The sequence below is a fragment of the Grammomys surdaster genome, unplaced genomic scaffold, assembly GCF_004785775.1.
Source record: "Grammomys surdaster isolate TR1022 unplaced genomic scaffold, NIH_TR_1.0 126035, whole genome shotgun sequence".
Classification (NCBI taxonomy): domain Eukaryota; kingdom Metazoa; phylum Chordata; class Mammalia; order Rodentia; family Muridae; genus Grammomys; species Grammomys surdaster.
Window position 1 is genome coordinate 3,857,476 of NW_021620848.1, and position 15,393 is coordinate 3,872,868.

General features: G+C 36.8%; 1 protein-coding gene across 3 annotated transcripts in view; it reads left to right on the top strand.

The window, feature by feature from the left end:
- Positions 1 to 15,393, top strand: part of Dennd1a (DENN domain containing 1A) — a 473,969-nt gene that overhangs the window by 121,399 nt on the left and 337,177 nt on the right. For all 3 annotated transcript variants that reach the window (XM_028754699.1, XM_028754700.1, XM_028754698.1), the window contains one exon: positions 2,710 to 2,753. In XM_028754699.1, the coding sequence (XP_028610532.1) occupies positions 2,710 to 2,753 (44 nt within the window). The remainder of the gene's footprint in view (positions 1 to 2,709; positions 2,754 to 15,393) is intronic.

The following is a 15,393-nucleotide window of genomic DNA, read 5'->3' on the forward strand; positions in this document are numbered from 1 at the left end:
CTCCTCCTCCTCCTCCTCCTCCTCCTCCTCCTCCTCCTCCTTCCTTCTCCTCCTCCTGCCACCAGGTTTCTTTGGCTGTCTGTCACATCTTGCTGCTAACTTTTCCATGTTAGAGCCACACAGTTTGAACATGTTTGGATCTGAAATACTCCAACATCAGATGTTGCCATTTTAGGTGAAGAATGTTCAACCCATAAAGTCAATACAAATATTCCAAAAATATGAAAACCTCACAAATCTTTAACACTCTGGTCCCAAGCATTTTAGATAAGACATACTAAATCTAGACTTTGCCTGCCAGCTTAGCTAGTGCCCTCTGACCTCCTATCTCAAGAGAACAGAATCCTGTATGGGTCAAGCCTGCAGGTTAGAGACAGCCAATGCTTTTGCTATCTGGCTCAGGAGGGGAGCTTCCAGTGGTGCTGCAGGGAGCATTACTCTAGAACTCTCCAGCTCACAACCTAGACATATCATTAGTCTCCCTAGTTGAAGGCCAAGGTAAGAGAGAATGTGATTTTCACTTGTCTTTTTTAAAATTTCATTTTTATTCTTTTATTTCTGAGATAATTTAATTACATCATTTCCTCATTCCCTTTTCTTCCTCCAAATCCTCCCATATACTGTTTCTTGTTCTCTCAAATTCATGGACTCTTTTTTTCATTAACTGTTGTTATATGCGTATGTTCTCTCTCTCTCTCTCTCTCTCTCTCTCTCTCTCTCTCTCTCTATATATATATATATATATATATATATATATATATTCCTAAATATAATGTGCTCTATCTGCATAATGTTACTTGTATGTATGTTTTCAGGACTCATCACTTAGCATTGGATATCCTGTTGCTGTGCTCTTCCCTGTGGAAGACTTTCTCCCATTCCCAGCATTCCTTAGTTGTGTGTAATTCTTTGGTAGGGTTGAGGCTTGTGGCATTTCCCTCATTCACTTTGGCATGCCTATTGGTTGTTGTACATATTCAGCTCATGTTTAGGCAGTCATGTTGGTGAGACTCTATGGGTGTACCTTCTGGGGTTACTAGGAGACACAGTCTCACAGCCCTTAGAATCTTTCAGCCCACTTTTCTGCAATGTTCCCTGAGCCTTATGTGTGGGAGTTGTCTCTGTTTGGATTGGGATCCAAATTTTGTGTTTTCGTTGGTCATGGTTTCCTGTAGTAGTAGCCATTCATTGCAAAGCTAAGCACAACACACTTAAAGAGGCCCAAAATAGTCTATATTATGTACTACTACCTATATGGGAAACAATACTTTCAGTATTTGTGAGTATTTCTGTTCTTTGGGGTAATCCTAGTCTTAGAAAAAAATCCAATAGCTTTTGTGATTTTTAAACCTATTTCAAAAATTTAAAAGTAGCTAATTTAGTTCACCCATCTATTTTTGGTCTTTCTTCACTGAAGAATTAATTGTGCTTTGGAAGATTTGACCCTTTGCAAGGATTCATGTTCATAGGGAAGTCAATTGGCATTTTAGTGTAACTTTTAAAGACACAAATGAAAAACAAGCAGTGTGTACTGTGAGATTACTGTGAGATTATTGTTAACTGGGAGATCACCAAACATTGCCTTTTGTATTGATAGATGATTCTCCACATATATACACTATTCTGTCCCATTTCTTTGCAGCATATCTCTAAGGAGCCAAATCTTTTTCTTTTTTTTTCCGTTTTTAAAATTATATGTTGATTACACACACACACACACACACACACACACACACATACACACACACACACCATCACACTGTAGCTGTCTTCAGACATACCAGAAGAGAGTATTGGATCCCATTGCAGATAGTTGTGAGTCACTATTTGTTTGCTGGAAGTTGAACTCAGAACCTCTGGAAGAGCAGCAGTAAGTGTTCTTAACTGCTGAGCCATCTCTCCAGTCTCCAAATCTTTTTGTTTCTGAAAAGCTTATATGCTTTCCTAATGGGTTGTAGTTGGAATGCTATTAGCTTTTGCATGGTACATGTTTGTGTCAACTAAACTTAGCATTATCTTAGTTACAACTTAAGAATGAACTCTGACCCCTTTAGTAACTACAGAGGTGGTCAGAAGAGATATTTTCACCTTTATATTTTATACTTTTTACCCAAGCCTAATTATGTCACTTCTTATAATATTTGATTTTATATGGACAGACCAAAAGTGCTGGTTTTGTTTTGAAGGAAACTTCCCTAGTTGTGGCTTTGTTTTCAAAAGCACTCGGGGAAGGATATGTTTTATTTTCCAAAGTGCTGACTTTTACATTTGTTCCTTGAAAGAATTCTTCCCTTGCTGTCCTTTTCTTCCGAGTCAGTGTCTGGTACTTAAGGTTTATCAGGCCAACATCTGTAACGATGAAAAGGAGGCTGCTGATTAGAGGAGAAAAGTCAAGCAGGTTTAAGACTCATTTTCTTTGGAAAAAATATTGAGGGCAATTTGCAGCTGGCAAGGTTTTCACATTAGGTAATAGTCTAAAGTTAACAGAAGCATCAGGCCTTTAAAATTTTTCTGTTTTGTATTTCTGGAGGAGGGCAATGGGAGTGCCTTGCTGAGGCCTTCCTTGTGCTCATCAGCATAGCAGCCTCAGCTGCCCCCCTTGGATCCCCTGCCAGGGCTGCTATCATCTTCTGATCAAATATTAATGTGTGATCCTCTGCTTGCTCACTAATCCAAAGCCAATTAATATTATCTGTCAATTATTTACAGATCCTGAGGTGCAGAGGCAATTCCCGGAGGACTACAGTGACCAGGTTTGGAATGCGTAATTAATTTTTTACATGACAAAATTTATTTCAGAGTTGTTCAACATATTATTACTGTTCTTTTTAACTGAAAGAGATAAATGAAGTTTTAGAAAGGAATAGAATGGTAATTAGGAACCAAAGACAAAAAGTAAAGCACAGTGAAGTGGGATTGAAAATATTAATGCTAGATTTGGGCTCTTTCCTTCAGAGGGCTATGTGTACAACTAAGCAAAAGATATCGTATGTTAGGTGTGTTGCTGCCTATGAGTTAGTAGGAAATTCTTTCAGAAATGCCTGTAAACTGAAGTGTTTTTTGTTTTTGTTTTTAAATATACTATTTGAGTAGTCAAGCAGTCTGACCGAAAAAGGAGGGAGGTTTAAAATGATTTGGAATAGAGATGACATTGTCTGTTGTCATCCTGGAATAAGAAGGTATTTTTAGGGAGAAAGTAGTGTTGCCCATGAGAGGGAGTGTTGATGCTATCCAAGGTGGTTCCTTCACTTTTCAAAGTTCCAGCACTTTGCAAACAACAACAGTGCTGACAGTCTCATGTCTCTTTTCTTTTTATAGCTGGTTCCAGGTTATACATTGATTCTCCATTTTCTACCCCAAGGAATACTGTAGGCACTTTGTAGCTTTATTTGGCTCATTGCATTTTTAGTTCAAATTTGCAATTTGACATACTTTTTAAATATTAAAAAAGCATCATTAACAACAGTGCTATCACACTTTATCTTTGACAACTTTATCAGAGCTTTCACACAAGTACAATATTGTACACAAAGCTTGTTCCTGATGCATTCATTCAAGGTTTTCTGTTACAAGTCCTTGAGTGAGGTAAAGATCCTGGGAAAGAACCATTCAGGGCAGTGGTAGCATCTTTGTATTGTGGCCTGTCATAGAGAGAGCAAGGTGTCTTATGGTCTTTTTGAAAACAGGGGTGACAGTGTGACCAGGCATGTTAGCTATTCAGTGGCATGTTTTATAATCAGGCTTTGTGAGATAAGCATCTAGGAGAGCTGACCTACGTTACTCTGTGTCTGACCTCAAGATTAAAATACGATTTAAGAATAAATTAAAATCTTACCTCACCTCTCCTTCATCTTCTACTAGTATAGCTAAATTTTTAATTGTGCTTTAAGTTGCTTTGAGATTAAGTCCTTTCAGTTAAATAATACAATCCAAAGATTATAGAACTTTAATAAAATTATTGAACATCTTCCTTTAAGTAATTATCTATAGGATGAAAAACTATTGTTTGTAATTCACTGATGGTCGTAGCTCTTAAGGAAATGATTGTTCTTAAGATTAATTAATGATTAATGATTGTTTTTAAATAGGTAAGTAACCTTTATGACTCCTGATGTGCATTATCCAGGGAGAGACTGTTCTGTAGGAAAAAGCTTAGAACAACATGGTTACCATCTTGGTCTAGTCCTTTAAAGAGTTCCTTACTGTTTCTGAAAGAAGTTGAATGACATAATTTTTTTTAAAGTATATAACTTTAGAAATTGCATAGGTATTACGTTTGTAACAAAATTCTAGAAAGTAGAGGTCAAGCCAAAGTAAAGCTTAAGAAGCATAAAGAAAATATAAACCATTCCAGTATTTTACTACTCAGAAGAAACTACTGGAACAATCAGGAGTTTTAGCATCTGTGTTCATTTCTTCTGAGTACATGTGTGTATCATGTGTTTGAAGAGGGTATCTGAGTATAGGTGCTATATATGCATATGAGTATCCACAGAGAAATCTAGACTGTTTTCTGCACTGTCATTGCATGTGGAGTCCAGCTGACTAATATAATATTAACTGTGTAGTAAATTTAGTCCTTAATCCTTGTCAATAGATGGCCTTACACACACTTCCTGTATGATTAAAATTATAATAAGCATTTATGAGTAGTAGCTGTGGTTATCTTTAAAGGTGCTCATAGTATAGAGGTGTCTGACTCCTTTGTTTGGAGGAGTGACACAGTGTTGGATCTGAGACCCAGACCTGTGGGTTGAGGGAAACCTACAAGAATGTGCACAACATAGTCTTGTTTAGCATCTTCTCAAACTTTTAAGATGTATACTTTTCCTTCTTGACTCAAAACAACTCAGGAAATGAGACATTTCTATTTGTTTTTTTGAAGATATTATTTTCAATTTCCTAAAAATGTACTTGGAGAATCATATCTACTATGAAAGAGAATGAGGAATGCTTATTTTTATTTGCCTTTAAAAATCATTATATTTTAAATTCATAGGCTTTGTTCATATCACTTGTTTGAGTAAACCAAATTATGTCTCTCCTGTATACTATTCAGGTTATCTGTCTCTCCCATATACCATTATAAAAGATTCTTGGAAATATTTGCATTATGTGTAAGCTTTAACTACAGCATTTCAGATATTAAAACATTTATGTTGTAGTCCTTAAGGAATATTTAAGATAATTCTCCATCCAATATAGTGCTTATTACTGTGTGGGTGGGTGTGAACACTCTGGTTCCCTCCTCCCCATACCCTCTCTCTTCAGTTTTCTCTCCTCATTCGCCTAAACTACCATAGCTTGTTTTTACATATAGTGTATTTTCCATGTTCCCTCACACTTGATCAGAGACGCTGGCTGATGCTAGATGTTTTATTCTGTGTGTTCTTTGTACCTTACAGTAAAAGAATCTGTCACAAATTATTGTGCCTCACTGCTTTAGAAACTGAGAAAAAAGGGAGGTTAGATTGACATCTGTGACTGAATAATGATGACCAGCCTTTTGGCTCTCCTTGAGCCACAAAGCTAGCACTGCCTTTAGAGTGGAAAAAGAAGTAAGAAGAAAGGGGAGGGATAAAAGAGAGTTACAAATCTGTGGTCTCAGAGATGTATTACTGTTGGGCCAGTTGTCTGCATGGTATGATAATCCATTTTGATCTTCTCTGTCTTAATTGTCTGCTAAAGACAAATGGGCAGTAAAAGTTCATCAGTTTCATCTTTTTGCTTCTCGTTTAGAAGCAGAATAAATGATCCATCACTATAGAAGAAGCCTTTCTTTCTGTCACGGAAGTAATGCAGACCCAACACGTTTTATTAAAATGTTTTCCCCTCATTATTTCGGTCCTCTCAGCTCTGATAGATCTTACTGTTTCATAAAAAATGTAATCTGAAATGTAAATAAGGGTCTTGATACAGAAAGAAGAAGTAATGAGCAGCCTGCGCCACGTTTTAGGGCTCTTGATTGTAATTACTGACAAAGTGATTTCTCTGGGCTCCATTTTTTTCCTCCTTTAACTTGTCTGTGACACAGTCAGACCACAATGACATCTATGGTTTAAAACCATTAAATCACTGTAGCACTCAATATTTCACTAAAAGTCTAGTAAGCCTGCTATTTTTAGGCCTAAAAATAGAGGCTTTGTTAATTCCTGGAAGATGTACAGTGCCTATATTTTTTAAAAGAGCAAAACAAACAACAAAAATCGGGATAAACAAGGGCTTTTCAGAGTTCATGTTACTTACTCATCTGCTTTTGTTAAACCTTAATAGTTTAAATACTAAACTGTCAACAGTGGTTGGGCTCTGACTTGAAAAGTATCTTGTACTTTTGAAAAAAAAATCCTTCCAACAGCTTATTGTGAGATGAAAAAATTATCTCTCTCATAAACATATAATAAAATAGGCAATTTTTAAAGAGTTAAGGTTATGAAATTGAGGATGGATTTGAGCTTACTTTGGGCAATTGGGAAAGTCTATTCTTTTCAGCCTCCAACAATAAGCAGAGTAATGCAGCCCTCTCAGAGATAACATGCCAGTCAGACACAGGAATAACAAAAGCCAGGAGTAATTTTGAATCATGAATAAAACTATAGTTCTGTAGTCAACCAGGTGCATTTTTTTTACTTTTGTCATTTTGTTTACTCTGTTTATTTCTAATTATGAAAAGAATTGGTAAAACTTTATTTCATTAGAACCATTTTAATGAATACTAATTGAATTAAGGGTAAAACAATAGTTAAATTTACATGTTTGCAAATGGTTGCTAGTTTCCTCAAATGCCCATTATTGGCTTCAAAACAGTACATATTTTTTCAGAGTAAAAATTGATAATAGTTATTGATGCATGGCATAAAATATTATGAAATAAAGATGTAATAAGCTATCTGATACTTCCATAAGTAGTATTGTACTATATCAAGTGAAACAGGCATTACATATGATTTTAAAGCTTACTAGTCACAATATTTCTTATCATAAAATATATACAATTATTTTGTTCTCACAATTTTGCACTTTTTATAGCCCATTTGTTCTAACAGTGATGATTAGATTTGAGGATGCTACAAGTTTTTTTTCACCAAGTGCACATATAAATTTTGAAATAGCATCAGAGTGTCCTGAAAGAGGGGTCTGTGCACATCTCCCCCCCCCCCGACCCCCCATATCTATGGATTGGTAATCGAGTCACAGGTAATTTTTCTTTCCACTGGTACCGAAACACAGGTTATAATGAAACCAGTAATTTTTATGCATTTATAGAAACTATAAAAAATTTATGGAAATCTTTATATAGAAACTAACAGTGTTTCTTGTACAACTTGTGTAAGCAATGTAGAAACATGGTGCATTGGGAAAAATAAAAAGGTGCTCTTTCTTTTGTGGTTTCACATGGTCTAAGTGATTTCAAAATTTCACAGTCGACAAGCAAATTAAAAAAATCAATACTAAAAACTACAAATATGTTTCATAATTTGGGCTAATTGTGATGGAAATTGTGATTTTTAAAGTAGCATGTAATTGCTTAAATATGGATTTTCATGTTTGTTTTGTAGATATGCTCTATAGAAAACATTTCCTAAGTTTCTAATTATCCACAGATAACCTTGGTAAATTGATTAAAAGATTCTGATTAGAGAGATAGTAGTGAAGAGTTTAAATGAGCATTTCTACTTGCCTAATAATGATTGCTTCATTGTTTTGATGAGGTCCACATATGAAAAGTTTCTTGTTACTTTGTTTCAAATATTTATTGGTAAAAACAGATAAAGCATTCTCTTGCAGAATTTATTATATACGGATTGAATGAATAACTCCATTTAATAAGAAAATTGTATATGTATTCCACACCTCCTAAAATTTTTACTAAAAAGGTAGCCCTATTTTACTTTCATAACACAATGTATAATTTATACACAAAATACAAAACAAGGGACATTATTTGACTTTTCATGTTATTATCAGGCAGGCAAGCGTAGAGAAGAGGACCCTCATCTGTTACAGTCGTAAGTAGAGGCTGAGCTTGGAACTGAAATATGGGCTCTGTGGCTCACACACAGAAGAAGGAATTAGACTTGGGCATACCCCATTTCTCTGTAAACTTCAGAGCTTTCTTGCTTTTGCAGTTCTTTAGCCTGGATGTGATTAAGCTACAGCCCACTGATGCAGTCTACTCAGATGTGGTTCACTTTGGATTGTCAGTTTCATGTGATCTTGGAAACTTCCTTTTTTTTTTTTTAAGTCAGCACACATAGTATTGCTCTTAATTAAGATATTTTAAAATAAAATTAATTCTTGGTGATCTCCTCTTCTCTCTTCTGGGCCCCTTTGCTCTCCTCTTGCCCTCCTGCCCACTTCCCTCCATGGCTTCCTTTTCACTTTTGAAAAACTTTCTGTCTCTCTGTCTGTGATCAGGATCTCACTGATTGGTCTTATACTTGTCTGCCTTCCATATTGCTGGAAATGGCAAGTGTTTTATGGCACTGGACATTACAGAATAGAATCTGGACGAATTTGCATTTCATTCACAGACTTTGCTTAAGTGATGGTGAAGTAGATTAAACTTTAAAACAATTCAACAGCCCAGTCTTTTTTTTTTAATAAAGATTTGTTCATTTATTTTATGTATATGAGTACATATACATAAAATATACATATACATCTGGTCTGTCCTCAGACACACCAGAAGAGAGCATCAGATCCCATTACAGATGGTTGTGGGCCACCATGTAGTTGCTGGGATTTGAACTCATGACCTCTCGAAGAGCAGTCAGTGCTCTTAACCACTGAGCCATTTCTCCAGCCAACATCCAAGTCTTAACATTAGTGTAGTAACAAATAACTACCCTTTCTGCCTTTTCCTCCTTATTGCTGTGTTTGATGGTAAAAAAAAACAAAAAACAAAAAAAAAAAACAGTCTAAGAGAGTAGGTTTGATTTTGTACAGAGATTGGTAAATTTATAGAGCATGGGCCAGATACTATGTAAGGAGGGAGGAAGAAAAGAGCAATAGACTATAGCTCTGGTCAGTAGTAGGCTATAGCAGTAACTTACATCTAGAGTGCATTGATACTCGTGGAATAGTGGCCTGGTCAGAGTATCTGAAGTTGGGAATGTTGAGTGATGGTGCCATATATGATAGGAACATCATCAAGAGTGGTAGGTAGAGAGAAGCTCAAGTGGTAAAAATAGAGAGCTACCCTAAAGAAATACCATCTTTTAGACCCATGTTGCAAATGTGCTTTCTAAGATAGGCTGTTGACTTATGGGGCTTTTAACTAAATACCCCAGTCACTTTTCATAGATCTGTAGCTACATCTATGCCTGCCTGCCTGCCTGCCTGCCTGCCTTCCATCCATCCATCCATCTATCTATCTATCTATCTATCTATCTATCTATCTATCTATCTCATCTCTTCCAGCCATCCAGCCATCCAACCATCCAACCATTCAGCCATCCAGCTGTCTATGTGGTTTCTTAGAGTAGGGCAGGGTAGGTTGGGGTAGCCCTGGCTGCTCTGGTGCTCACTTGCTGGGGATTAAAGGAGTGCACAACCACACCCAAATTTATACTCTTATAAGTAGTTAGAATATTTTGTGAAAATTGAAGTACTATTTTCACCATTTTGGCTTTAGTTGTATGAAATGCAACATTAATCAAGCTTCAGATATTATCATATATTCTAAGACCACAGCTATAACTATACCAAGGAAATATGAGTTGAGATGAAGATGAAAAAGAAGATGAAAATGGAGGAAGAAAACACAACCTTGACAACTACCACAGCACAAAACCAGATAGATAGATAGATAGATAGATAGATAGATAGATAGAATGAGAGAATGAAAGAAATAAGTAATTTGGCATTCTGTCACTGTAGGTGGAATTGTAATTTTTGTATGCACAAATATAAATTCTCAATCCCTTCCACCTGAGAGGGGTTGTCAGCCTATTAGCTGTAAAAATGCCTTGCTGCAGCGTTTTCTTGGAGCAAAGTATCAGGTCCCATGCTTGCACATAGTGTGACTGTTTTAGTATATTGTATTACAGATCTTGAAACAATTCATTGGCTTGAAGATGGATGCATGTATCCAGGTCAAATATCTACTGGTTCATATATGATTTATTCATTTAATTTATTTGTTGTGGCAAAATTTTGCCCTGTAGCCAGGTTGTCTTCAAAGTCACGGTCCCCTGCCTCATGCTGGGATTATAGCCATGCCATCATGTAATCCTTACTTATGTATCATTAATAGAAGTGTTGTTTTGTTTTTATTCTTTGTTCTCCCACTCCCACCCCTGCAATCAAACCCCATTAAAATGTAAATGTTGGGGCTGGATATGTGGCTTGATGGTTCAAGCATTGGCTTCTCTTCCAGAGGACCCAGGTTCAATTACCAGCAAACATATAGAAGCTCACAGCTCTTTGTAACTCTTGTTCTAGGGGAGCCAATGTTCTCTTCTGTCCTCTGTAGAAACTAGGCATCCACATGGTGCATAGACACAATGCAGACAAAACATCCATACACATAAAATAATAAATATAAAACAAACCTTTAAAATTTTAAGTGTCTGAGGGTACTCGGAGATGGTTGTCCTTATTTTTAGCAAATTACCCAATAATATTATCAGTGATCTAGGTCTAGTTTTTGATGAATTTTAAATTAAATAATTAAATTACTTTTATTTATTTGTTTTGGGAATGTGTGCTTGTGTGGGAAGGCTAGAAGACAACTCATGGGAATCAGTTCTGTCTTTCTACTCTGTGGATTCTGTAGATGGAGCATGGGTTGGCAAGCTTGACAGCAAGTGTCTTTATTGGCTGCAACAATTCCCTGGCCCTGCTTTTGAGAGCATTTCTAGGAATAGAAATAGTTATGGCCAGTGGCTATGGACTGGGGAGAGGTTTGGTGAATAGTATCACTGATGTGAGTGCTGAAGCATGAGAATGGTAATTAAGAACATGCACATTGGATGCAGGCTGTTTGAGGTTAAATCTCAGCTTTGCCATTTACACATTGAGATTTCACTTCTTCTCTTGTAAACTAGAGATTGGCACAGTAAAGACCTTACAGGATTTGGGTCAGGATAAAGTGAATAAAAGTTCATGAAGTGGAAACAAAACCAGAAAACAACCTGATGTCTACTTGTAACCAGCAATTGATTCTCTATTGTTATTAGCAGTAGATTTAAGGTGGCAAGCTAATGTTTGATGCTTTTATCAATTGTCGAGACTGAGTATGATAGATAACCTTTGCCTCTACATTTCCAGATCTATCTATGGAAGGATCTGGAAAAGTTCTCCTTGATAAATCTATACTGTTCAGAATGAACTTTGAAGTCATAAAGGAGATCACAAGTTATTTGCCAAGGAAAGAAAGAATGAGGAACCATTCTTGCATATTTATGTACTGAGATGTACTAAAAATGTAAAAGCTTTGAAAATGGTGACAAAGGGGTTTCAAGTACTTTAAACTTTTTATTGCAGTTATAAAATCTATATGTCAAGACTCTGGTGCTGAAAATTTCAGAAATTTATTAATAGGCCCCACCATCCGTGTAAATGAGCCTTTTTGGTTGTGTATGGGCTTTGTATTACTAGGGTACCTTTCATTTTTGAAATGGTTATATGTAGTATGGTAAAGATTCCTCTGACCATTATTATTTGTAACTAATTTCAATCAGTTTCAGATTTCAAATGTGACATCATAAGTCCAGACTATGGGCATGGGGCAGGGCTTGGTGAGTGGAAATGAAAGGAATTTATAAAAATATTGAAATTGTTTCTTAGCCGGGGAGTGGTGGCACACACCTTTAATCCCAGCACTTGGGAGGCAGAGGCAGGCAGATTTCTGAGTTCGAGGCCAGCCTGGTCTACAGAGTTAGTTCCAGGACAGCCAGAGATATGCAGAGAAACCCTGTCTCGAAACCTCCATCCCCCCCCCAAAAAATTGTTTCTTTTGTGTGTGTATGTGGTGTTAGAAATTATACATTGAGTTGTCTTTGAAGAAAATTATATTTATCAAGGATTATGTATTACCTACCAACCTTGGCAAACATGAGATGTAATGTTTCACATGGTTTTTATCCATAAAATCTTACCTAGCTCACTTACCTGGCAAATATTGACTCATTTTTAAAGGTGGTGGTTTACAAGTCACCTCTTTTGTATCTCTAAAATACTTTCCTTTTGCCTTGACCATATATTTTTTTTTTACTTAAATAAAATTATTTTATGTGCATGGATGTTTTACCCACATGTATATCTGTGTACCATGTGCCTGGTGCTCACAAAGGCCATAAAAAGTTTTGGACTTCCTGAAACTGGAGTTACAGAAGGTTGTGAGCTACCATGTGGATTCTTGGAATTGAAAGGTAGCCAATGCTCTTAATTGCTAAGACATTTCTCTATTCCCTGCCTTGTCGGTTCCTCTCCAGGCAGGGAGGAAGCTAGGATGCTTTCCTGCTTTATATTTGTTGCTCTTGGATTGGGTCTTGGATGTGGTACTGTGCATGGATGTTAAGATAAAAAAATTTTTATTCATAGTATTAAACAACTAAATAGTGTTCATGCTGGGACCTGTGAGTTCAGAATTTTTAAGCAAGATAGGACAAATAAAATTTATGAAATCAACGTTTGTAACACAAGGGAAATAAAACATAGAGAAAATTTTGATGCCCCATACAAAGTTGATATCTGAAATTGTATTAAGTCCTAGAATGCAAAGAAATGATTTAGACGATGAGCCTGAAGTCAGGTGATTGAAAACTAAGTCTTCCAACATTCGTCAGTTTCTCATCTCAAGTCAGCTAGGTGAAACAGGCACTCTTTCTTTGTCTTCCAGACAAGCTATTCTCTCTTTCTTTAATGCTTTGGTATACCACAGCATCTAACATAAGACTTGTAAGCATTCTAGGCTACATATTACAGGGAAACACAGGTATAATAGAGGAGTAAGTTCACTCCTCTTTTAATTCCACAGTTACAACTAGAATGTAAGGTAGGTGACAGGCTTTAGCTTCAGTCAGCATAGTGGACTGCTCCTGCAAGCTGTAGCTATGTATTTGAAACTGTGGAGACAGAATGCTAATCAAATAAGGTATGAGATACACAGTGTCTTCTATTCTTCTACCAGTCTATCTAAAGCTAATTTTATTCATGTTCAAGGTCAAATTCATCTACAAGAGGATAACTTCTTTATGAGATTACTAATACACTCACTGAATATAGGTAAAACTTTTGCTATAAGACCAAAGTCTCAGTTTCTTTTTAATAGCTACTTACACCTCCCCCCTCCCAAAGAAATAGATGACCACTGGCATGTGAGAAAAAAACCCAAAGTTTAGATACGCTGGTTTCATAATCAGATAAAATTTTATACTTTATACCAATATAGTCTTTGAAATTATCTCTATAATCCATATTCTTAGACATAAGTATTAAACAATAAAAACTACTAATACACTTATATTGGCTTAAATAGTCTTCTCCATTCCTTTCATTTTTGATGCCATGAATAAATCCTAACTTTTAACACTTGATTTTCTAGTAGATTCAAGTCTTTGGCTTTGCATCTATTTTCACCGATTCTTACAGGAACTCAAGAGACAGGAAGAACTCGTGGAGAATAGTCTGAGTGCCTAGAGCCTGTATGGGCTGAGAATGGATCTGAGTTGGAAAGTCATGTGCAGGTGGGATACAAAAGGCCCTACACCCTCCAGTGAGGCCCAATGTGTGAGCACGAGTCCACACTCCCTTCCAGGACATAGGACCCCTCGTGTCATGACCTCCGCCGACTCATTCGTTTTTACCTGCCAGTCCCTCTCTTGCCAGGCTTCCTTGAAGTTCATGTCCTGGGGTCTCTTGTTCAATAGGCTTCGCTTCTGCTGCTGCTTTTGCCTCCCTCGTTCTATCTTTTCGCCATTCTTCGAATTTCTGCTCACTCCTTGAGCTTCCCCCACTCTGTCACTTTCTGAGAAGCTATTCCTGACCCTTATGTCTAAATTCAGATATTAAAATCAGAATATATCTAAACTCTGCCATTTTGCTTAGAGCTTTCCATTTCTTTTCTCTCACAGATCCTGTGCAGTTTGAATAATCCATTCATGAATTTATTTCATTAGCCTCTGTCTTTTCAGGTAGATCTTACACTCCATGTGGACAAAGGTAACACCTTACCTGGCGTCTGTCTCATTCCTGGTTTGTAACACATTGTTTGGTACTAAATCACCTGTTCAGCAACATGCTTTAATGACACACTTAGGAAAATATTGTTATTTCTTTCTAAGATGGTCATAGAGTAGACTTGATTTTAGGGGCTGCTTTACCCTCTGCCATATTTTCAAACAGTTGGAAAGGTTTCAGGGACCTTAGGGTGTTTCTTCACAAGTTATCTTGAAATCCAATAGCCATAGTGAGTGTTTGAATGTTAGTCATACAAATGGATCATCTACTCCCAGAAAGAATCAGTGATACTCTGAGAGCCTTTCTTGTTCAGCTGGAATGGGTCAGAGCTGTATAGGTGGTGAGCCTGGGTCTTTGATATGTTGAACTTAGGCCGAGAACTGGGGAGGCTGTCCAGAACAGAGAACTGAGTCAACTAATTTACCTATGGAAACTACAGTGTAGGTAGAGGAGGCTGCAAAGAAAGAAGAAAGTGAAAGTTCCAGGAAACGTATTAAATGGAAAGGGGTTTGAGAGGGGTCCAGGAAGAAGGCTGTCCACTTTCTTCATCTAACAGAACATTGGACAAGCAATATTATAGGACAGAGTAGTGAGTGGGGCATTAGGGAACCCCCCCCCCCGTACTCCTTCAGAAATAATTACAAACAGAATGAATCTCAAGTGGAAAGATGGTGACAAATTCAGAGACCATGGAACTGTTTGCTTAGAAAAGCCATGAACCTCACTTGGGAATTGTGAAGAAAGGAGGAAATGCTTTTGTGATAGGTCTAGCCACAAAACAGTTGTGAATGTTAGGTGTTGGAAAAGAATCTTACAGTTTTGTTATATATTTTAAGAAGTTTTCTGTTTAAAAGGCTTGTAGTAGACATTTGGCTGTTTAGCAACAATCAGATGTGATTGCTGGTTCACCATGGAACCAGTATGGCTAGCAATGTTCTTTTACCTCCTAGGAAAGTGTTTCTCAACTTTTCTAATTCTGTGACCCTTTAATACAATTCTCATGTTGTGGTAACCATTCACTATAAAATGAACTCACTGCTATTTCATAACTGTAATTTTGCTACTGTTTGAATCAAAATATATCTAATATTCAGGGTGTCTCATATGTGACCCGTGTGAAAGGGTCATTTGATCCCCAAAGAGGTCATGACCCACAGATTAAGAATCACTGTCTTAGAGGTTTCTAGAGTTTGGGATATGGCTGAGTCT